Genomic DNA, 23,202 nt, shown 5'->3' on the forward strand with positions numbered 1-23,202 from the left:
ATCAAAGTCGTGTATATAGTTACCGTCTACTCAATCAATCGGAGCGCCCTGTACAAATTGAGTAGTTGCCTTTGCCAATCAAAGCCATGTATATAGCAAACTGTTCTCTTCGCCAACTGGAGCACTTCACACAGATCACACTATCACTCTGCCATATTAGAAAATTCAAGCAGATAGTTGCAAACTTTGTCGCCAACTTCGTCAATCGAAGGACGGATCATATGATCCCGCCATACGTTCCGCCGATCGATGGCCGCAAATTTAGTTTTGCATTCAAGAGTATCTCTTGGGAATGCTCCTTATTTCCTTATTTTATCTTGAATGTTTTGACGTTTTGTTCATGCATGTTCATTTTGTTTTCAAGTCAGAAACTCCCATCATGCAGAGATACTTTACCTTTCAAGCCAACTACTCCCATCGCGTGGAGATACTCCTATCATGCGGAGATATTTTACATTTGAAGTCAACTACTCCCATCGTGAGGAGACTTAATTCTCCGACAATTGTGGAACGGTAGACATCCCGGCTAGCAATCAAGTCAAATTCAAGTATCTCATTGCTTGATCAAATATAACGGCTAGCCGGTAGCCAGGCATCATCATTCCTGCATCATTTACATCATATCTTAACATATCAGCATTACCATATATGGGTATGTGTGTATTTTGTTTTTGCAAGATCAAACATCGCGACATGGAACTTCTTATAAGTAGCAAACCAAGCTACAACTCTATGAGGGACAACAAACTCATAAGCGGTCCAAGGATCAAAACTCAAACTCAAACACGATCAATAGAACTCTAAATCATCAAATCTTTCAAGTCCCATAATCAAGCTACAATCCGAAGTCATTATGGGTACCAATATCTTCTCGTCTTGCAGTATCGTCATAATACGATACTGGGGCAAGTCCTGCAAGCATCGCCTTCTCCAAAATCATCATTCTAGAACTACATTGGGCATGATCCTCGTTAAGCCCGAGGTATGTAGGCGATTCAAAACCAGAATTTGGGCCCAAATTCCCAAAATTTCCCCGAAACTTTCCTTAACTCTTTCCGTAATTCTACAAATCATAATTTTTCTCAAATCCATATGTCATTCCTGCAATATATGCCTAAAGTCGAAAACAAATTAGTCTTGGTTCAATTTCTTTGCCCGAAAACTCTTTTATCGTCTCCGGTCAAAGAGAAGCAGCTGTTGACGACCAATTTTGATCCTCCCTTTTAAAATTAATTTATTTATACTTAATGATTTGCAATAAACGTGTTGAAAATATTTTCTAATGAATAATGCCTATTTTTGTATAAATTAGTAATTTATAATGTTGAAATTAATAATTTAGTATTATATAATTATAAAATATATTACTCTTACTATTTTGAGACTATTAAAGTAACCCTTATATTCATTACATAGGTTCTACAGTTAATTTAACAAATTATTTCTCAATTTTAATTAATTAGCCTACTATTTCAAATAATTCGAAATTAATATCATAATTGGAAAATATGGTATTTTAATAAATAACTAATTAATTATATTAATTAGTAGTGTATTTGATGATTATAATTTCTATTATATTTTATTGAAATTAATTAAATTAATTTTAAAGAGGTTAAAGGCTAAATGGCTATAATTACAATTACAATTAAATATAAAAGTGGCTATGCACTAAATTGGAATTAGCCCAAAACGTTGGCCCAATTACCCCATCTGACCCAGTCCAAACGAACCTCCCCAGTCCATGTTGGAAATCCATACAACCCTCCCTGAGCCAATCAAACTTCGCCACGTCACCCGTCTTCAACCCTCACATAAGAAACACACACATCTGAGTCGTTAATCCCTTCTATCAATGGCCCACATTTTATCTCAATTTTCCTTTAATTTTAACGTAGGCCAGATCCAATCTCCGTCGTTGATACACAAAGATCTAACGGCTCACATAATTCCTCAAAAAAATATTTTAACACCCGAATTATCAGGGTCGTTGATCAAATAATTCAACGGCCCAGATCTTTCCCTTCCACTTTAACCTAGACAACAGAAACAATCACCAACTACACCTAAAAATTCTAAAAATCTAATACACAGTAGCAAAAATCGAAGCTTAATGTTCTTCATCGATTTCTGATTTTTCTTTTTCACTCTTTCCGGTTCTGAGTTCTATCCACTGGTAATTGTTTGATCTTTGGATCCTAAACGGCTAAACAAAGTCTTTGTTTGGCTTGTTGCTCAAAGGAAGGTCAGTATACATCCACCCTTCCTCCCTTTTAATTGTTTAAATTGAAATCGTATCTGCTCTACGATCCTCTGTTGATTATCTCTCCTTATGATGTGTTGTTATTAGTTTATAATTTATTATCTCTGCTTATGATTTTTTGTTATTAGTTTATAATTGATTATCTCTGCTTATAATATTGTTATATTAGTTTATAATCGACAATTATGCTTTGGTATTGAATGTCTCCTAATAACTTGAAGTTAAATCAGTGCTAATCAATTATCTTTTGAACCCAATGAATGTTGCTCTAAGTTGAATAATCTATGTGTTGATTGAACTCCTATAACTAGCTAAAGAACCTTAATGACTCTTTACACTTGTTCAGACTTTAGATTTCATGATGTTTTGCTAAAACTCTCATGTCTGCTCTACTGAGTTTTGCCTTAGTGTTACTTGGTGATTTGATAAACTAAAAAACAAGAGCAGTCATGAACAAATAAGGTTTCGGTACAAGGTTTTCATTGTAGTTAAAATATATCAACTTATGTTGTCTGGGTTATTTTCTTTCTTCACATGTATATCTGTGATTTTGACACCTCTTGAGAGATCAGTGCAAAGGTTTTCTGTTAACTTTCATGACTATGTGATCATATTTGTGAGTTCCACCCAAATAAATATAATCTGAAGTGATAGAACTAAGTTCAAATGAATTTCTCCAATTACTCTTATATGCACTCTTCTTGTTAGTGTTAACCTAGATCAAGTTATATTTTTGATTTGTCTTCAAGAATCTGGTTAAGAATTAGAATTTGGTTAAGGGTTATAGTTATTGCATTTGTGTATCATCTCTTGAATTGGTTATATTAAGATAAACTTCATCATGCTTGGACTGATACATTCACCTGTTTAACTGGACTAATTATCCAGTTGCTAAAACCATTCCTACTTTATGTGAGGCCTTTAGTGTCCTGGACTTCTGTAATAAACTCGTTGGTCTGATCCTATACTGTTTGATACTCTACCATATTTTATAATCCTGTAATCTTTAAGAATATCTCTTGTATGTGTCTGATTCTCTTCTCTTTTGTTTTCTGCAATCATCTTGCTCTTAAACAAAACTTCCAGCTTGTCCTTCATACTCATGCCTATGTTCTCATGCTGCAATATTGCATAAGAGAGACTTGCTAAGCTTATATAAGTTGAATGTAATTCACCTATAAGACTTAAGAGAAACATCTAATGTTTACCTGCCCTGCTTGAGTATAACATTGTGCCTTAAATCGTAAAGAGATTGGTGTGAATAAAATATTATGAACTTTAAGGGAAAATGATCATGTTATTATTGGGATTAACCTGTCTGTCAGCTAATACCCTTGTTAATACTCTTGAGAGACTCTAAAGAAGTTGTTAAATTCATACACCTAGTAAGAAATGAGGTTTAATCTATGTGTGTGAACCTTTGCTAAGTTTGAACATAGTTCAGGTATTGTGACTGCAACTAAGGACTGTCACACCTCTTTTTTCTCACACAGCCCTTATTACGAGGTTGAGTTAGAAGAGTTTTTCTAATTGAAGTGACGTTTTGAAAAGGGATAATTTATTATTTAGAGTCGCCACTTGGAATTGAGTTTTGGTGTTCCAAGTCACCTTTTATTGAATCCCTTATCAAAAGGAAGATTTGACTCCTAATTTATGGTCTATGAAAACAGAAGATTGAGTAAGCAATTCTGTTGACCGACGGAAAGGTGTAAGGCACCCCTCGAGTCCCGTGGTTCTAGCACAGTCGCTTTATTGACTAATCTAAGGCTTAAATTAATTTTTAGCTATTCTTGTATTTTATTGATTATGGCTTATTACCACTTAATTCATTATTATATTTTATTAATTGTGTTCACCAAGATGCGGTACGCACACAAGGTATTCCTTTAAAATTGAATGTTAAACCAAGGTACGTAATGTACACATGGTTAAAACATAATTATTTTAAATTTAAAGGTATCAAGACGCGTGAATGCGCACATGATCCTTTTTATTACTTAAGCATATCAATCCAAGGTTCGGTTATCAACACATGAGCTAATATTTAAAGTACATCTAATTTTTTCTACCGTTTTAGAGTATTTTAATTATTTGTACATTTTATTATTATTATTATTCCCAAGTAAGAAGGTCATTGTCATTAAAAACAAAAGACGATGTGATCAAAACATAACAGGATCCAACTTAAAATTCGTTAGGTTTAAACCTATCGATAGTGGAAATGGATTTGGCGTTCAACTGATGCCTAAAGCATTCATGACACTTTATAATTAAATAACAAACAAGACTTTAAAAATAAAAATAAAATAAATCAAAGAGAACGAAAGAAAAGGAAAGAAAATTTATTACATTGAATTAAATCCTTACATTATTGACATAATTGTATCTACACTTCTTAGATCAAAATTCCATCTTAAATTTCCTACTTTATTCTATGAAAAGACGAAACATTACAAAAAATTAAATCAACAGCAAACAATAATAAAATTCAAACATCCTTTAATTTCAAAATGCTAAACACTAAAAGAAAGAACAAAATTACCATGCATCAGTATCACATCCCTTTAGCAATTAAATTCACTTATTTTCAATGAATAGAGTCTCTGTTATTAAAGATAAGAATCATCTATATATAAAAGAACGAGTACATCGTAGTATACATAGAACGAAAAATCTGAAATGAAGACTACCAACAATAAAGTTAAAATATTTCAAACAAAACGTGCATATAAAATAGGTAAAAATTTATCCACACCGGGTGTTTACACCCGGCCAATAAATAAATGACAATTATGAATTTTAACGGCCTTAACGTAGTTATATTTATAAATATTTTTGCTTACTGCTTAGCTACAAGTAGTAACCTACCTTGCCTGCAAAAGTTTTCTCCCACAGTATATTTTATCATGGTCATAGCATGCGTAATCCAATAAACATATTCACTGAGTAATAGCTAGATCCAAACGAAGAAAGGATAACGTTTATGAGTACATAATTGAAACCAGAACTCTAAAATAAGTTTTCACATAGACATCTACTTTTCTAAAGAAAAATGAGCAACAAACCATATCATGCATGCTTCAAGTCAGTACCACTTTTAATTGATAAGAAAGAATTGATTGTCACCTTTTTGCGGAGATTACAGAATAAGAACACCACGTCTAATTTACTGATTTCCAAAGTTAGCAACGCTAACTTTATAGAACCGCGAACGTAATCTCAAACTCCGGCGTTGAACTGAATAACTTAACCAAACTTTTTCTCCGAGTATTTTATTTTTTACTATAAGAGAATAGTCTTTTCTCTTAGTTGCCGACTTTTTTTTATCCGATTTTCCCCTTCTGTTTCAAGATCTCAATTATATATAAATGTGTGTGGGTTGTAGTAATTAATTGATGTGAGGAAGTAGTGCTGAGTGGGGTAAGTGGGGAAAGGGACGTGAGGGAGAGGGGAGGTTAGCAAAAAAAAATGAGAAGTTAGGGGATTGGGGACGTGAGTGTTTAGGTAGTTTTTGGAGAAATCTTTTACTTCTTTTTTTTATAGATTTTTTTGTTCTTTTTTGTTATATATGTATATGTACATATATATTTGTGAATTTTATATATATATATATATATATATATATATATATATATAGTGTGTGTGTGTGTGTGTGTGTGTGTGTGTGTGTGTGTGTGTGTGTGTGTATATGTATATATATATTTCTCAGATAAATTCTACTAAAAGTGAGATAAAAGTTTAAAATATTAATATTAGATCTAAAAAAAATATTTACACTAAAATGATATAAAATTTGAGTGTGGTCAAAATTAGTTGTTCACAGCATGCCCCTCTTTGCTTGGAAACGTGAAGAGTTTTCAGGCAAAGAAAATGAACAAGGTGACTGATTTTTTACCTCACTATTATTTAAAAAGGAAGAGAAGAGAAAAGAAGAGGTTGCGACCGAGCCTTGGCTTAGGCAGTCTATATATTCCGGGTTGTAGAGGAATCATGTCACGTGTAGTTCAAGTAGAAGAAGAATAATGAAGTTTGCTTAGATGGAGAGCCGAGCGAAGTTCCGTCGAGGTTCTGATCCGCGATTCCCGCTATTACATAAAAATGAAAAGAAAATACATACTCTTGAAATCTAAGAGTTACAAAATTCCTATCTAAATGCCATCTGGAATCTTGTCTTGATTCTTGACTGCTTCCCCCATTGACTTTTGACTGAAACTTGATGCTCCCGATGTAACAGGCTATGAAATATTCTCACAGGTTTGTTTCTTGATCAGATGATGAGAAAATGGATCTTGAGACCCTATGTCTCCGCATGCATTATGTCAAAACTGGTTGCGGCTGGTATTGAAATCAAACGTTTCACTTTCTTTGGCAAGAGCTGAAATCTTAATTTTTACACATCCAATCCGTGCTTTGTAGAAAAACCTATAAGCCATAACAAACAAATAAAATGAACAAAATTTTTCTGCCCCAGTTTGCACTAGAAACGTTTTATGAGTTATTAAAAACATATTAAACTATCTTTGTTATTGCAAAATAATGAATTGAAAAAGACATGCTTTTTTTTTTTTGATAATAAGGGATGTCGTACCTTGTGTTAACCAAAAGGAAGGCAACCAGGGGATGTAGTGCCCTGTGTTGACAATAAGATGGGGCTTTTGGCACTCTAGGATGCTACTAGGGAATGTCGTACCCTATGTTGGAAGAGAGTAATGCAACCAGGGAATGTAGTATCCTGTGTTGGCAATGAAGTGAGGCTCGTGGCACTCTGAGATGCTACTAGGGAATGTCATACCCTATGTTGACGGAAAGTAATGCAGCCAGGGGATGTAGTACCATGTGTTGGCAATGAAATGAGACTCGTGGTGCTCTAAGATGCTACTAGGGAATGTCGTACCCTATGTTGGTAGGAAAATAAGGCTCGTGGCGCTCTGAAATGCTACTAGAGAATGTCATACCCTATGTTGGTAATAAAATGAGGCTTGTGGCACTCTGAGATGCTATTAGGGAATGTCGTACCCTATGTTAGCAATGAGAAATGCAACCAGGGGATGTAGTACCATGTGTTGAACATAGAATATTGATTCCCTATAATAAAACTAAAAATAACATGATTACATATATATTGGAAGGAAATCAAGGATTTGAGAACTTCACTTGGTGGTGTTTGTCTTTCCACGAACTAATTCCTTAAACTGTTTTGTTCCTCTTCTGAACAAAGGAAGATTCGTTAGTTTTAAAATGGTGGTCAGTTTGTGGCCTTGATTTCTTGGGTGACTTGACCTTGAGTCCATAACACTTGCTAGAAAAACTGACTCTGTCGATGGTTGTACAAATTGCGGGGAGATTCTGTCTTTTCTTTCTGGATATCTTCTTTCTCAACATCAAAACCTAACCATTTTGCGTCTATCACCATTTGTGTTCATGGTGCAAACAACCTTACTCCCAAAATAACTTTTAACTGAGTAACCTTTATTGACACTTGAAACATTGTTCAGTCCTTCAAGCCTTTTGTTCGTCAGGAAAAATCACAGATGGCTTTATGCCTTTGCCCATACGGTTTATGCACAACAATATTTGCTTTATATAACGGGGAAACTATAACCAATTTTGTGGCCTTTTCTTTGCTTTTCTTTGCCAAACTTTTACTGAAAGGGACTCAAAAAGTAATGCGAAAGAAAATAAGAAGGTGAACTAATAGTTATTACAACTTAATCAAGAAGTGTCCCTTTCAGAAGAAAAAATAAGAAAGGACTTATTTGGAGGAAATATGCTGACTTCAATGAACATGACATGCACTTTGGACGGGATGCCCGATCCATTTGAACCATCTAATTCTCCAAATCTGTTGTAAACTTAACTTTGAAACTGAGTTCTTTGTCTTAACCGTTCTTGTGTCGATATGTACGAAGCCTTAAATCGATCAATGATGCCCTTTGTGGGTTTTCACCAATTAACCTCTCTCATTTGCCTTTCTTTCAACTCACCATTGCCTTATAGTGCCCGTGAAGGTTTTCACCAATATGACTCTCTCATTTATTTTTTCTCTCTTCAATGGCTGAGGCACTACCCGTAGTATACTGACTTAGCATTCTCGAAAGTTGATCAGAAGGTCTTAGCATGGAAAGGTAAAAAGAACTATTCAACTGAATTACAACTTTTGGAACCATTTTGATGGAACAACCATCGAAAATAAAATAAATCATGTCCCAGTTTATTTGAATACTAGGGAAATATGGATTTTTATTTTGGTATGATCGAACCCCAGAGTGAGGCTGCCTACATATCCTTTCGGAATCAGGTCAGACGTAGTTCAAGTAACATGAACTTGTTTTGATGATGATATTTTTTTTTCATTTTATTTTTATTTTTTTTTTTGCTTAAGTGGGGAAAACAAAGAAGTATAAACAAGGCTTCAAAGGGCTAACTAGGGTTGACCAGTGTTTGGGTAGAGAGAATGATAACCTTTCGTCATCCCAACCTGAGAATGCTAAGTATAAAAATGTCCCAATAGAGGCATGTCAGATATAGTATCTTTTGACCGAGTCTTCATTGACGGATATATCTGTCACCTTTCCTTCTATATCTGCCAAGTATAGAGATCCTTTTGACAATACTTTTTTGATGAGGTAAGGACCTTGCCAGTTCGAGGCGAACTTTCCTTTTGCTTCTTCCTGGTGACGAAATATACATTTCAAAACAAGTTGTCCTACCTCGAATTATCTTGGGCGCACTTTTTTATTATAAGCGCGTGCCATTCTTTGTTGGTATAACTGACCGAAACAAACTGCCGCCAAATGCTTTTCATCAATTAAACTTAATTGTTTCAATCAGGACTTGACCCAGTCAGTGTCCTTAATCCCTGCTTCAATAATGATTCGGAGAGAGGGAATCTCAACATCAGCAGGTATGACCGCTTCAGTACCATAAACCAACAAGTAGGGCGTTGCGCCAACTGATGTACGGACAGTTGTCCGGTATCCCAAAAGAGCAAAAGGTAGTTTCTCGTGCCATTGTCTAGACCCTTGGATCATCTTCCTAAGCATCTTCTTGATGTTCTTATTCGCAGCTTCAACAGCTCCATTAGCTTTGGGCCGGTAAGGAGTAGAATTGCGATGCTCAATTTTAAATTGTTCCCATACCTCCTTCATCAGATGACTATTCAAATTAGCAGCATTATCCGTGATAATGATTTTTGGAATACCAAAACGACAGATGATGTTGGAGTGAACAAAGTCTACTATTTCTTTCTTGGTAACTGCTTTCAATGTAATAACTTCCACCCATTTGGTGAAGTAATCAATTGCAACCAAGATGAATTTGTGCCCATTTGAAGCTTTTGGCTCGATTGGGCCAATGACGTCCATTCCCCAAGAAACAGAAGGCCAAGGAGCTGAAATAGGATACAACTCTGAAGGATGTGAGTGAATCAAATCACTGTGAATCTGACACTGGTGGCACTTGCGAACAAAACGAAAGCAATTTCGTTCCATAGTAAGACAATAATATCCTACCCGAAGGATTTTCTTTGCTAGAACATATCCATTCATGTGCGGCCAACAAACTCCCGAATGCACCTCATTCATAATCATTTCAGCTTCTTTGGCATCCACACATCTCAACAAATTCAAATCCGGAGTTCTTTTGTATAGGATTTCCCTACTCAAAAAGAAACCATTAGAGAGTCGCCTAATAGTTCTCTTTTGATCCCTATTAGCATGTTCCGAATATTCTGTTGTTTTCAGAAACTGTATTATATCACGGTACCATGGTTCACCATCTGGTTCTTCTTTAATTGTATTGCAATAACCATGTTGATCCCGAATTTGAATTTCTAATGGGTCAATGTGAGTATTACCCGAATATGGAAGCATTGTGGCTAGGGTGGCCAAGGCATCAGCTAATTCATTGTGAAACCTAGGAATGTACCTAAACTCGATGGACTTGAACCTTTTGCTAAGATCCTCCACACATTGTCTATATGGAATGAGCTTGATGTCTCGAGTCTCCCAATCACCTTGAGCCTGCCGAATAAGCAAATCAGAATCTCCCATCACCAACAGTTCATGCACATTTAGGTTTATTGCCATGTTCAGACCCATGATCCAAGCTTCATATTCTGCCGTGTTGTTTGTACAGAAGAAACGAAGTCATGCCGTGGCAGGGTAATGTTACCCAGTAGGTGATACAAGAATTTCCCCAATCCCTACGCCTTTGATGTTGACAGCCCCATCAAAGTATAGTTTCCAAATTTAACTGTCATCTTGGACTAATTCTTTAACTAAATTAACCTTTTCATCTGGTAAATATGTGTTCAAAGATTCATACTCATCATCAACCGGGTTTTCTTCCAGATGATCAGCCAAAGCTTGTGCCTTCATGGAAGTGCGAGTGACACAAACAATATCAAATTCTGTGAGCAAGATTTGCCACTTTGTCAATCTGCCAGTTGGCATCGGCTTCTGAAATATATACTTCAGGGGATCCATTCGGGATATGAAGTAAGTTGTATAGGCCAAAAGATAATTCCTAAGCTTCCGGGCGACCCAGGTTAAGGCGCAACATGTCCTTTCTAAAAGAGTGTATTTGGCCTCATAAGTGGTGAAATTTTTGCTCAAATAATATATTGCTTGTTCCTTTTTGCCTGTGGAATTATGTTGACACACAACACAACCAAATGAACTATCAATTACTGACAGATATAAAAATAGAGGCCTACGAGGTTTTGACGGGACCAAAACAGGTGGATCTGACAAATATTCTTTGATCTTATCAAAAGCTTCTTGGCACTCATCTGTCCACTTGATAACAACGTTCTTTTTTAACAACTTGAAAATGGGTTCACATGTGTTTGTAAGTTGCGCGATGAACCTGTTGATATAGTTCAACCTCCCGAGTAAACTCATGACTTCGGTTTTGTTCTTCGGGGGAGGCAGCTATCGAATGGTCTTTATCTTGGAGGGATCTAACTCAATGCCTCTTCGACTAACTATAAAACCTAAAAGCTTCCCAGAAGAAACTCCAAATGCGCATTTGGCTGGATTGAGTTTGAGATTGTACCTTTGTAGCCTTTCAAAGAACTTTTTCAAGTCTTGCACATAGTCAGCTTGTGTTCTGGACTTAATGATCATATCATCAACATACACTTCAATCTCTTTGTGCATCATGTCATGGAATATGGTAGTCATGGCCCTCATGTAAGTTGCCCCTGAGTACTTCAAACCAAATGGCATGACTCTATAACAATAAGTTCCCCATGGAGTGGTGAAGGCGGTCTTTTATACATCTTTTTCATCCATCAAAATTTGGTGATACCCGGCATAACAATCCACAAAAGATTAGATCTCGTGTTTAGCATAATTGTCAACAAGGATATGAATATTGGGTAAGGGAAAGTTGTCCTTTGGATTTGCTTTGTTAAAATCCCTATAGTTAACACAAACTCTGATTTTCCCATCCTTCTTTAGAACCGGCACAATATTTGCTAACCATGTAGTATATCGGACGACCCTGATCATATTTGCACTTAGTTGCTTCGTGATTTCTTCTTTAATCGTATCACTCATGTATGTCTTAAACTTCCTTTGCTTTTGTTGGATTGGTGGAAAATTAGGGTATGTGGGAAGCTTATGAACAACTAAATCGGCAATCAAACCCGGCATGTCATCATACGACCAAGCAAATACATCTCTGTACTCGAACAAAACTTGAATTATGGCATCTCTAGTCTTTTGTTTAGTATGAATGCTTATTTTTGTTTCTCTGGTTTCTTCAGGACTTCCCAGGTTAATTGCCTCAGTTTCATTTAAGTTAGGCTTAGGCTTATTCTCAAATTGATCCAATTCCCTTTTTATTTCCTTAAGAGCCTCATGTTCATCATACTCAACTTCTTGATTCATTATTTCAAGATTAGACAGCTTTATAAGATCTAGGCATGAATTCCGCGTGCATGTCATGTTTTTAAAACCAACATTAACGAAACTAAAAATGATAAGAAATTAACAAAAATTAGGGAAATGAAAAGACTGAATTTTACTATGAAACTAGAACTTCATTCCATTGAATTAGAAAGAATAGAAGGGTTAACATCAAAGCAAAGCAATTAAACTAAAATATCTGGATTACAACCCTTAAAATAATCCAAATACAGAAAAAGCAACAAAACAGACTACCAAGAATCCTTCCTGATGGGAAGAGGAGTTGCTTCCTAGTTGTTGAGCGAGGTATCTGGACCAATCAACTGAACACTTGCACGGCTAGGGCCCTCACCAACTTGAACCATATTGATCTCATAGAACATCTCCTTGAGACCCTGGCAAACTTCATCAATGTCATCCTGAGTAGCAGGATTTTTGACTTTTTCAAATTGTGGCTTGACAAAAGAGTAGGCAGTGTGAGGGATTGGTTTGGACAAATTCCAACCATTATTTTTGCGGACCTTGGCTCTGTCTATGTCAGCTGAGGTTGGTTTAAAACCCAAGATAAAGGTATCTTTCTTCGAAAAAGGAGCAATAGGGTTCACAATTCCCTGTAGAGAGGATCATAATCCTTTTCCTGGTTCATAGCCATTCCTCAACATTAGCGAAGCTACCATCATAGATGTGGCTGAAAGACGGGGATGTAGAATTGGTTTTCCTTCTTCCACTTGGTCCACCTCAATCACCTCAAATGCTTGATATATGATGGATTCACATCCTTCTTTGGCCATACATGGAATGGACGGGTCTTTATAGACGGATGAGTTGTCCTCCCCATGAATAATAATTTCTTGCCTGGCATACTCAAATTTGACCATTTGATGTAGGGTGGATGGTACACCTCTGGCCATATGGATCCACGACCTTCCCAGAAGAAAATTATAGAAAGTTTTCATATCCAACACTTGAAAGACAATGTTAAAATCAACCGGGCTGATTGTCATGGTGAGTTCGATTTCCCCAATAGTGTCTCTTCTTAAACCATCAAAAGCTATGATGCTGACATTACTAATTCGAATTCTGTTAGTGTCAATGTTCAGCTGTTGTAGAGTAGAAAGAGGGCATATATCTACACTTGAGCCTCCATCAATCGTGACTCCGTTTACGTAATGCCCTTCACATTTGACCATAAGATGCAAAGCTTTATTGTGCCCAGCCCCTTCCTCAGGCAAATCATCATCGCTGAAAGTAATTCTATTTACTTCAAAGAATCTTTCAGCCATTTGTTCTAGTTGATTCACCGTTGTCTTTTCTGAGACATATGCCTCGTTCAGAGTTTTGATCAACACACGGTGATGCTCTTCCGAGTGCAAAAGCAGAGATAACAAAGATATCTTAGCAGGGGTTTTTCTTAGTTGGTCAATGATTGAGTAGTCTTGCATTTTCATATTCCTAAGAAATTCCTCCGCTTCTTTTTCTGCAACGGGTACTTTCACTGGTAAGTGACTTTCCCTGGCTTGCTTAGCTTTTCTCAATTCCTCTGGTGAATAGCACCTTCCAGAGCGGGTCAAGCCCCCCATTTCATCTATTTCTTCAACTATCTCTTTTCCTTTTTATGTCATGACAGTCTTGTTATAATTCTAGGGAATAGCTTTTGTGTTTGTCACTGGGAGTTGTGCAACTGGTCGGATCACAATTGGCTATGTTATATTTCTCAAACTATTATTCGGAACGATCTTTTGAATGCCCCCAGGGATGTAAAGTTTTGGCCAACTCAATTGAACCTCAACCTTTTTTGTGCTTTTAGGGACATAGAGAATTGTTTTTTCAGAACCTGCCAAGTTCAAACTAGAACTCACACCTTTCACAATCAACGGTGCCAATTACGGCAGGCTCACTATCACTTTTGGTTCTTGCCCTATGGTTCCAACAACCATCTCTGTCTTGCAAGACTGCTTATAATCCCGATCATCACAAATCATCCCAATAAAATGTGTATTATCATGAGCTGGGAGTGGATTGTTTGTGATATTAGGAGTATCCTCATTGTTTGTTACCACAATTGCCTTTGCTTCAATCAAATTTTCAATGACTTTCTTTAATGTCCAATAATTTTCGGTACTATGACCTTGGGTGTTAGAGTGATACTCACATCTTGTATTGGAGTCAAAACCTTTTGAATTTTGATTCACATAATACGGCATGATAGGTTCAATCAACTTCAACTGCATCAACTTTCGAAATAGGTTTGTATACGATTGCCTAATTGGGGTGAACTCTTTCTTTGGCTCCTGTTCTCTCACATATTCTTGTCAGGGATGAGGATTATATCGCGCCTAAAAATTCGGCTGGAGTTGACGAGAGCCTTTTGGAATCGGTACCCGCCATTGCTGGTGATTGGGAGGCCTAGCATAAGCATGAGCATTAAACATTGTGTATTGTTGTGGGGGAACTGAGTATCGGGGACCCTGAGGTGGATAGTAATGTTGAGGAGAATTGGATTGTCCTTGTTGGAATTGCACATAAGAAGGAACTATTCCTCGTTGAACTCCCCCAAACCCAGATGCCATCATGGATCCTTCCTCTTTCTTTTTTCGATTTTCGAAACTGCCTGACCCCGAATTGCTTGCGTGGTCGCCTTAAGGGCTGCCTGACTCACAATTTGCCCGACTTCATGCCATTCTCAACTATTTCACCAATCTTAATTGCCTCAGCGAAATGTTTACCAATTGCGTCCAACATGTAATGGAGGTAATCAGGATCCTGAGCTTGGAGAAAATAGTCAATCATTTCTGCCTTTTTCATTGGTGATTTGACCCTAGCAGCCTGCTCTCTCCACTTGATTGTATATTCTCTGAAGCTTTCTGTTAGTTTCTTCTTTATGTTGATGAGAGAGGAGCGGTCTGGAATTATATCAATATTGTACTGAAACTGTTGGACAAAATCTTGAGCCATGTCATCCCAAACGTTCCTGTGAGATTTGTCTTGATCTATGAACCACTCTGAAGCAATTCTTGTCAAACTTTCCCCAAAATAAGCCATGAGTAATTCTTCTTTGCCTCCTGCTCCCCTTAATTGGTTACAATACCTCTTCAAATGGGCAACGGAATCACCATGCCCATCATACTTATCAAACTTGGGGGTCTTGAAGTGGGGTGGCAAATGAACATGGGGGAACATGCATATATCGTTAAACGAAACACTCTTGTGGCCTCCCAAACCCTGTATGTTTCTCATGGTTTATTCCAGGCTCTTCATTTTTCTAGTCATTTCCTCTTATTCTATATTCTTGTCGGGCTTTTCTATCTCAATTGGGAACACGTTCTGAGGAGTATGCTTGTATGAATCTGGAACCTTGAAAGCTAGTTCTGGAGAGTAATGTTGGGCATCATGAGCATTCAATTATGGATCATTGTTGGACTTTTGAGCAAGAGTCGGTTGAAGAATAGTGAAAGTATGGACAATGGGTACAGTAGGTGGGTCATTTCTGAGGGGTGCGGTTGGAGGACGTGGGATGGAGGTACTGGGGATAGTGGGAAAGTTAATTCCCGGACTAAATCCAGGTTGGTACAATGGGTTACTTGTTATGGATATGGGCACTTGATTTACAACTGACACATTATGAAGATTATCCGAAGGCCCTATGGGTAGTGGGGGCGGTGCATGTCCATTCACCCAAGCTTGGTACATCTCTGCCAATTGTTATTTCAACACTCTTACTTCTTCAACCAGTCTCGTACCTTGTTCGACCAATTGTCCATGGACATCATCATTATCGTACTCATTCTCACTGTTGTTTGCCATTCTACTTTTTCCTTTTGATCTCATGTTGTAAGGGTGAGTCACCAGTTTAAACCACAAACCAACCACCTCTATTTAACTCTACCTTTAAAATGAGAAACAACAAACGTGTATTTGTTTCCTCAAATATATATATATTTTCTTCTTTTTGTTTTGCTCAGATTTATTATGGCTATGATCGCATCTGATGAGGATTGTCTACGTATCATGACGCCGCATGAATCAGAGCATTACGTAGTTCAGGGGGAAAATAATAACAATTTTGATTTTTTTTCTTATAAAAATAAAATAAAACAAACTAAAATATTTGCCATTCATTTTCAATCAATTCTTTTTTATATACAATGAGAGAAAAGGAAATATATTGAAACTAACTCTACTGACTCAAAAGACATGAACATGACTGGAATAAAACAAACATTGATAAGAATAAAAGACTCCAAATATAAAATTAAAATGCGACAAACGAAAATGAAACTAAAAGCTAATTGACTGCACTAAAACTTTAGTCTTCAATGGTCGTCTTGCTTAAATTGATATCATCAATGATCTGCATCTCTTGGCCTCCACTCTCCCCCCAAAGTCTCGTACAATTTTGAAATACCGCTGGCAACTGTGGGACGAGGGCACGTGCCTGTTGACCAACTTTCTCATTGTTTAGATAGCGATGATCATCATGAATATATGCTGCTTTTTCTGCCAATCGAAGTACTTGTTCTCTGGCTTGCCCCATATTCACATGACAATTCTGCAACCACATATGGGTAGTATTGAGGGCGTGCCCCATTTGAGCCTCCCGTCCCGAATATTCTTCAATGCGACGGTTTAACACACCTCTCTCAATCATCCACTGACGCCGCTCTGCCTCAAAATCTGCATGCTGATGACCCCTCTTCTGCCATTTTATTTCTTCTAATGATACTCAAGTCTTCTTGCAACTTATGTATTTCAACATTTTTGTTCGCCTCAACTCTTCTGACTAAACCAATCGTGTTTGCCAGTTCTTCTTCTAAGTGGGCCGACTTATTTTTATCATGCTTTAGATCTTTATCCATGACCCGTAAGGCAAATTAATAATCTTTCTCAATATTTAAACGAATCTGAGCGACTCTGGCTTGTTGCTGGGCTTGTTGTTTGGCTATGGTCATCTGAGCATGCTCCAATTCCTCTTTCAGCCTTTCTATAGCTCTTTGATCATTTCTCCTCTTGTTCGACCCCTCAGGCCAATCTCCAAACAACGAAGGATCATTAAACCATGTAATATATTCAGGGATCACCTCTCCACGATCTCGGTCTTCTACCATCTGATTCAACTCCGAGACTTTACTAGCATACAAAATTTTCATAATTTCTTCTTCGTCATGAGGTTGATCTTTACCAAAATCATAACAGAACTTGCTCATATCTCGTGTTGATGGCACCTATTGTAGTCGTGCAAACTGGCGCATTACCTAAAGTGGAGCATAGGTCTGAACACCATCCAATCCTATGAGTACCAAATAAGAATGGTATGCAGACTCACAGATGACCTCTTTAGAAGAAAACCAATCGTAATTCCAAGTGATCCGTTTGGCGGGCAGAGTATGAAGTAGTTCTTTCCAAGCATCTATCCCTTCTGGTAAGTCACATTCGTCAATTCTTTTCTGGTGATCATAAGTATGATTGGGCCATAGCTCCCTAAAATCAGTGATCGTAGGATGACGATAAAAATGCTCCAAAAACCATATCTGCAGCAAAATGTTGCAGCCATCAAAGTTTCGCGCGCCCAATTTACATCTAATTAAAGCACGAAAAATACAAGAAAGAATCATAGGGACCAAGGTATAATCATCCCCTTCTGAGGTCAGAGCCTCAACTACACCTGCCAAGCGGATGTCAATGCGTCCTTCCCTTTCTGGGAAAACTACACGCCCCAAAAAAGCAACCATAAATGCAAACCTTCTGTGAACCTTTCATGTTTCCTTATTTTCCTTTGATTTCAGATTTCCCACATTCCTTTCGAAGTTGTATTCTAGGCCATACAAGTGAAACAAAAATTCCAACTTAACCCACTTGCCTCCTAAACCTTCATATTGTCCATAATTAATGTTCATGAGCTTCAGAAACTTACCTTCATTCACATTTTTTGGTACTATGGGCCTTTGGCGGCGAAGATTGCAGCCCCACCCCTATAAATGGGCGATTTCCTCCAAGGTCGGAGTCATTTCACAGTCGGTAAAACGGAACACATTATTTTCAGGATCCCATTACGAAATCAAAGCTTCGATCACATCCCTCCTGTGCTTGATCGTAATCATGTGAACCAAATATCTCAAATACTTCTTTATCTGGTTTCGCTCATATTCCTTAAAGTCTCTCCATCAATCCTACAACAACTGTGGTATCTGATCGACAATTAGAAAATCTGGTATTCCTTCTGATCTGGGCCTCTTTTCAAACTTACCCCTTTCTCTACTCATGGTTAGGCTTTAATCAAATATATTATTGACACAAAAAAATCGATTTCTCGGGTTTTGACTCTATAAAATAAAAAAATAAAAGCCAAACTGTGGGACTAAAAAAAATTAAATTAGTAAAATAATCATAAAATTAAAAAAAAAAAAAAGGCTCAAAATGACTATTTTCTGTAAAAACAAGTGAACATAATGAATAAAAAATAAACTGGCCTCCCATTTTACATTTCTGGGGAAGGTTTCAAAGCTATTTCGACTAAAGGACCGGACGCAAGGACAAAACTGGTCAAAAGAGATAAAACTGACAAAGTGACTATATTTTTTTTTAATCAAACCTGTGTAGTTCGGTTAAAACAAATAAAAAAATATTTTGAAAATTATGATTTTATATAGAACCCTTCAAAATTGTTTTTTTTAAAATAAAATGGGTACTTTATGCAAACTTGGAGAAAATTTTCTCTTTCTCTCTCCTCTGTTCAATAAATCTATCCTTAAGCCACTCAACATTTCAGTAAAGCCAACCAAATAATGTTACATGTAGCACAGAAAAATTAACATATTCTGAAAAATTGGTACCTGTCCTAGACGGGCCCGGCCCCTGTATCGAGTCCCGCTAAGTCCAATGCACATGATGCAAATAAAGCGTAACCTACTAGGGATATTCATTGCTGGTGGCTTATTCTTCTAAGTTTTTAAATCCTAAAGGATATGGTATCTAGACCTGGCTTACCCGGGTGGACGACCCGAGCTGAGGAGCGTCAAGCGTCACCAGTAGTAGAACAGCACTGGCTAGCTAACGGCTTTTCCGCCTAAACATGTGTGACTAAATCCTTCACCAGAAGCTGGTAGGCTAACTGTCTTTATCTCAAGACAGAAATTTTATGATGCTGGTAGGCAAACACAACATAACTACCTATCAGAAAACTTAGAGGGGTGCGAGAAAAGATGCAGTTTATATCACAGTTCAAATAAATGTTAAAGCGACAAATAGCGCATTAGGCTTCCAAACTAAATAATATCCAAAACATGATAAAATCCAAACAAGAATCAATATACAAAGCTCGAATTCTTATTAGTAGTTCCCCAGCAGAGTCGTCAGAGCTATCACACCTCTTTTTTCCCACACAACCCTTAATACGGGATTGAGTTAGAAGAGTTTTTCCAATTGAAGTGACGTTTTGAAAAGGGATAATTTATTATTTAGAATCGTCACTTGGAATTGAGTTTTGGTGTTCCAAGTCACCTTTTACTGAATCCATTATCAAAAGGAAGATTTGACTCCTAATTTATGGTCTACGAAAACAGAAGACTGAGTAAGAAATTCTGTTGACCGAGGGGAAGGTGTAAGGCACCCCTCGAGTCTCGTAGTTCTAGCACGGTCGCTTTATTGTCTAATGTAAGGCTTAAATTAATTTTTAATTATTGTTGTATTTTATTGATTATGGCTTATTATCACTTAATTCATTATTATAATTTATTAATGGTGTTCACCAAGATGCGGTACGCACACAAGGTATTCCTTTAAAATTGAATGTTAAACCAAGGTACGGAATGTACACATGGTTAAAACATAATTATTTTAAATTTAAAGGTATCAAGACGGAGGAATGCGCTCATGATCTTTTTATTACTTAAGTATATCAATCCAAGGTTCGGTTATGAACACATGGGCTAATATTTAAAGTACATCTAATTTTTTTCTACCGTTTTAGAGTATTTCAATTATTTATACATTTTATTATTATTATTATTCCCAAGTAAGAAGGTCATTGTCATTAAAATCAAAAGCCGATGTGATCAAAACATAACAGGGTCCAACTTAAAATTCGTTAGGTTTAAGCCTATCGATAGTGGAAATGGCTTTGGCATTCAACTGATGCCTAAAGCATTTATGATACTTTATAATTAAATAACAAACAAGACTTTAAAAACAAAAATAAAATAAATCAAAGAGAACGAAAGGAAAGGAAAGAAAATTTATTACATTGAATTAAATCCTTACATTATTGACATAATTATATCTACACTTCTTAATGATCAAAATTCCATCTTAAATTTCCTACTTTATTCTATGAAAAGACAAAACAAAACAAAAAATCAAATCAACAGAAAACAATAATAAAATTCAAACATCCTTTAATTTCAAAATGCTAAACACTAAAAGAAAGAACAAAATTACCATGCATCAGTTATCACATCCCTTTAGCAATTAAATTCACTTATTTTCAATGAATAGAGTCTCTGTTATTAAAGATAAGAATCATCTATATATAAAAGAACGAGTACATCGTAGGATACATAGAACGAAAAATCTGAAATGAAGACTACCAACAATAAAGTTAAAATATTTCAAACAAAATGTGCATATAAAATAGGTAAAAACTTATCCACACGGGGTGGCCAATAAATAAATGACAATTATGAATTTTAACGGCCTTAACGTAGTTATATTTATAAATATTTTTGCTTACTGCTTAGCTACAAGTAGTAACCTACCTTGCCTGCAAAAGTTTTCTCCCACAGTATATTTTACCATGGTCATAGCATGTGTAATCCAATAAACATATTCACTAAGTAATAGCTAGATCTAAACGAAGAAAGGATAACGTTTATGAGTACATAATTGAAACCAGAACTCTAAAATAAGTTTTCACATAGACATCTACTTTTCTAAAGAAAAATGAGCAACAAACCATATCATGCTTCAAGTCAGTACCACTTTTAATTGATAATAAAGAATTGATTGTCATCTTTTGCAGAGATTACAGAATAAGAACACCACGGCTAATCTACTGATTTCCAAAGTTAGCAACGCTAACTTTATAGAACCGCGAACTCAGAACCACGAACGTAATCTCAAACTCCGGCGTTGAACTGAATAACTTAACCAAACCTTTTCTCCGAGTGATTTTTTTTAACTATAAGAGAATAGTCTTTTCTCTTAGTTGCAGACTTTTTTTTATCTGATTCCCCCCTTCTGTTCCAAGATCTCAATTATATATAAATGTGTGTGGGTTGTAGTAATTGATGTAAGGAAGTAGTGCTGAGTGGGGTAAGTAGGGAAAGGGACGTGAGGGAGAGGGGATTTTAGCAAAAAAAAATGGGAAGTTAGGGGATTGGGGACGTGAGTGTTTAGGTAGTTTTTGGAGAAATCGTTTACTTCTTCTTCTTTTTTTTATAGATTTTTTGTTTTCTTTTTGTTATTGACTTTTGTTATATATATATAAGAAATAAAGAAAAGAGAGTAAAATATATATAAGAAATAAAGAAAAGATAGTAAATGTAACTAAAAATATTAGCCAACTACTTTGAGACGTAAATATCATATACATAAGAAAACTAAATATTTACACTATAGTTAAATTATACTAACTAAAATACCATAGCTTATTTATTAAAAACTTAATATATACTAACTAAAATACCATAGCTGAAAATTATTAAAGTCACTAGATTACTTATTAATATTCTAATTAAAAGAAACTATATATTTTTCTTTGTAAACTTTCTTTTTTTTCTTTTTAACCAATAGAAATAAAACTCGTAGTCTAAGAAGGTGAATATATATATATATATATATATATATATATATATATATATATATATATATATATATATACATATATATATTTCAATTTTCTCAGATAAATTCTACTAAAAGTGAGATAAAAGTTTAAAATATTAATATTAGATCTAAAAGAAATATTTACACTAAAATGATATAGAATTTGGGTATGGTCAAAATTTAGTTGTTCACAAGGACTCCTGCAAGCTTGAATCTATCAGTAGGATCAGTAAGGCCGATACACATATATCCTCTCTACTCCTAGTAGCTAGGCTTCTGAACTAGTCTGTTGGTATTTGCCTCTCCTTGTTTGTATCTGTAATTGGTTTCTTTGAGTATTCTTGAGCATGTTGGAAGTGTTGACAGTGTACCACACACTTGTATTTGGACTGTGATCTCTATGGTGTAATTTGTTATCTCATATTCATGATAGTATTCTATATTGTTTCTGTGAGAGGTGTACATACTTGAATCTTTGTGTTGTTGTTAGTGTTGCATTGAAAGTTACAGTGAATGCCTCATTGGCACTTAAATATATAGGGAAGAGTAAGTATGAGTGGTTAAATGTATTTAGGAGTAAGATTTAATTTGTAGTTGAGATACCCTCCCAGACACAAACACTGCTCGGGGAGATACTTGTAAACTCTGAAGTGACAGGGATCCAAAGGGTGTCTTGGCAATGAATGGGATTTTACCTTAAGCTCTTAATCATTGACATTCATTAATCTCTTTAGGATTATTTCTAAATGAAGGAAAATCTTCACTATGAATACTATTTGTTTATTTATTGGACTTTACAGTAATTCTATTGCATTCTTAATCGCAAGCATTTGTTACAATTTTATTTGGGCCTTACACTGGTCTTATTAGTATTTAAGTTTTATATTGGGTTTTATTACTAATGTCTTCCTTTATTTTTTGCACAAATGATCGAGCTAGGCCTACTGAGTTCTCAAGAACTCAGGCCGAAGTACTAGCCTAGAGCGTGAAGTCACTGAAGTTGTTGCTGCTGATCGTTACCTGTTGGGCCTAACATTCTTCTTGCCCAAAAAATGAGTCCAATTCCTCTTCCTTTATCACTTTACATAAATGCGTTGTTGGTTTTATGTGTATATGACCATGAAAATATTGAGTGAATGCTTTCTCTTTTATCACCTTTGAATTACTTTAGAACCAAGTTTTAAACCATAAGTAAAATTAAAAAGA

At 36.0% G+C, this 23,202-nt stretch overlaps 2 protein-coding genes across 2 annotated transcripts; both read right to left on the reverse strand.

Moving 5' to 3' along the window:
* Positions 1-34: 34 nt before the first annotated feature.
* Positions 35-10,362, reverse strand: LOC138895839 (uncharacterized). Its single transcript, XM_070180578.1, has 3 exons — positions 9,775-10,362; positions 3,242-3,382; positions 35-148 (listed from the first exon to the last, which is right to left on the reverse strand). The coding sequence occupies exons 1-3, from the start codon at positions 10,360-10,362 to the stop codon at positions 35-37; spliced, it is 843 nt and encodes a 280-aa protein (XP_070036679.1).
* Positions 10,363-14,832: 4,470 nt separating this feature from the next.
* LOC138895840 (uncharacterized) lies at positions 14,833-15,219 on the reverse strand. Its single transcript, XM_070180579.1, has one exon. The coding sequence runs from the start codon at positions 15,217-15,219 to the stop codon at positions 14,833-14,835; it is 387 nt and encodes a 128-aa protein (XP_070036680.1).
* Between the last annotated feature and the right edge of the window lie 7,983 nt (positions 15,220-23,202).

This window comes from Nicotiana tomentosiformis, chromosome 7 (genome assembly GCF_000390325.3).
Source record: "Nicotiana tomentosiformis chromosome 7, ASM39032v3, whole genome shotgun sequence".
Lineage (NCBI taxonomy): Eukaryota > Viridiplantae > Streptophyta > Magnoliopsida > Solanales > Solanaceae > Nicotiana > Nicotiana tomentosiformis.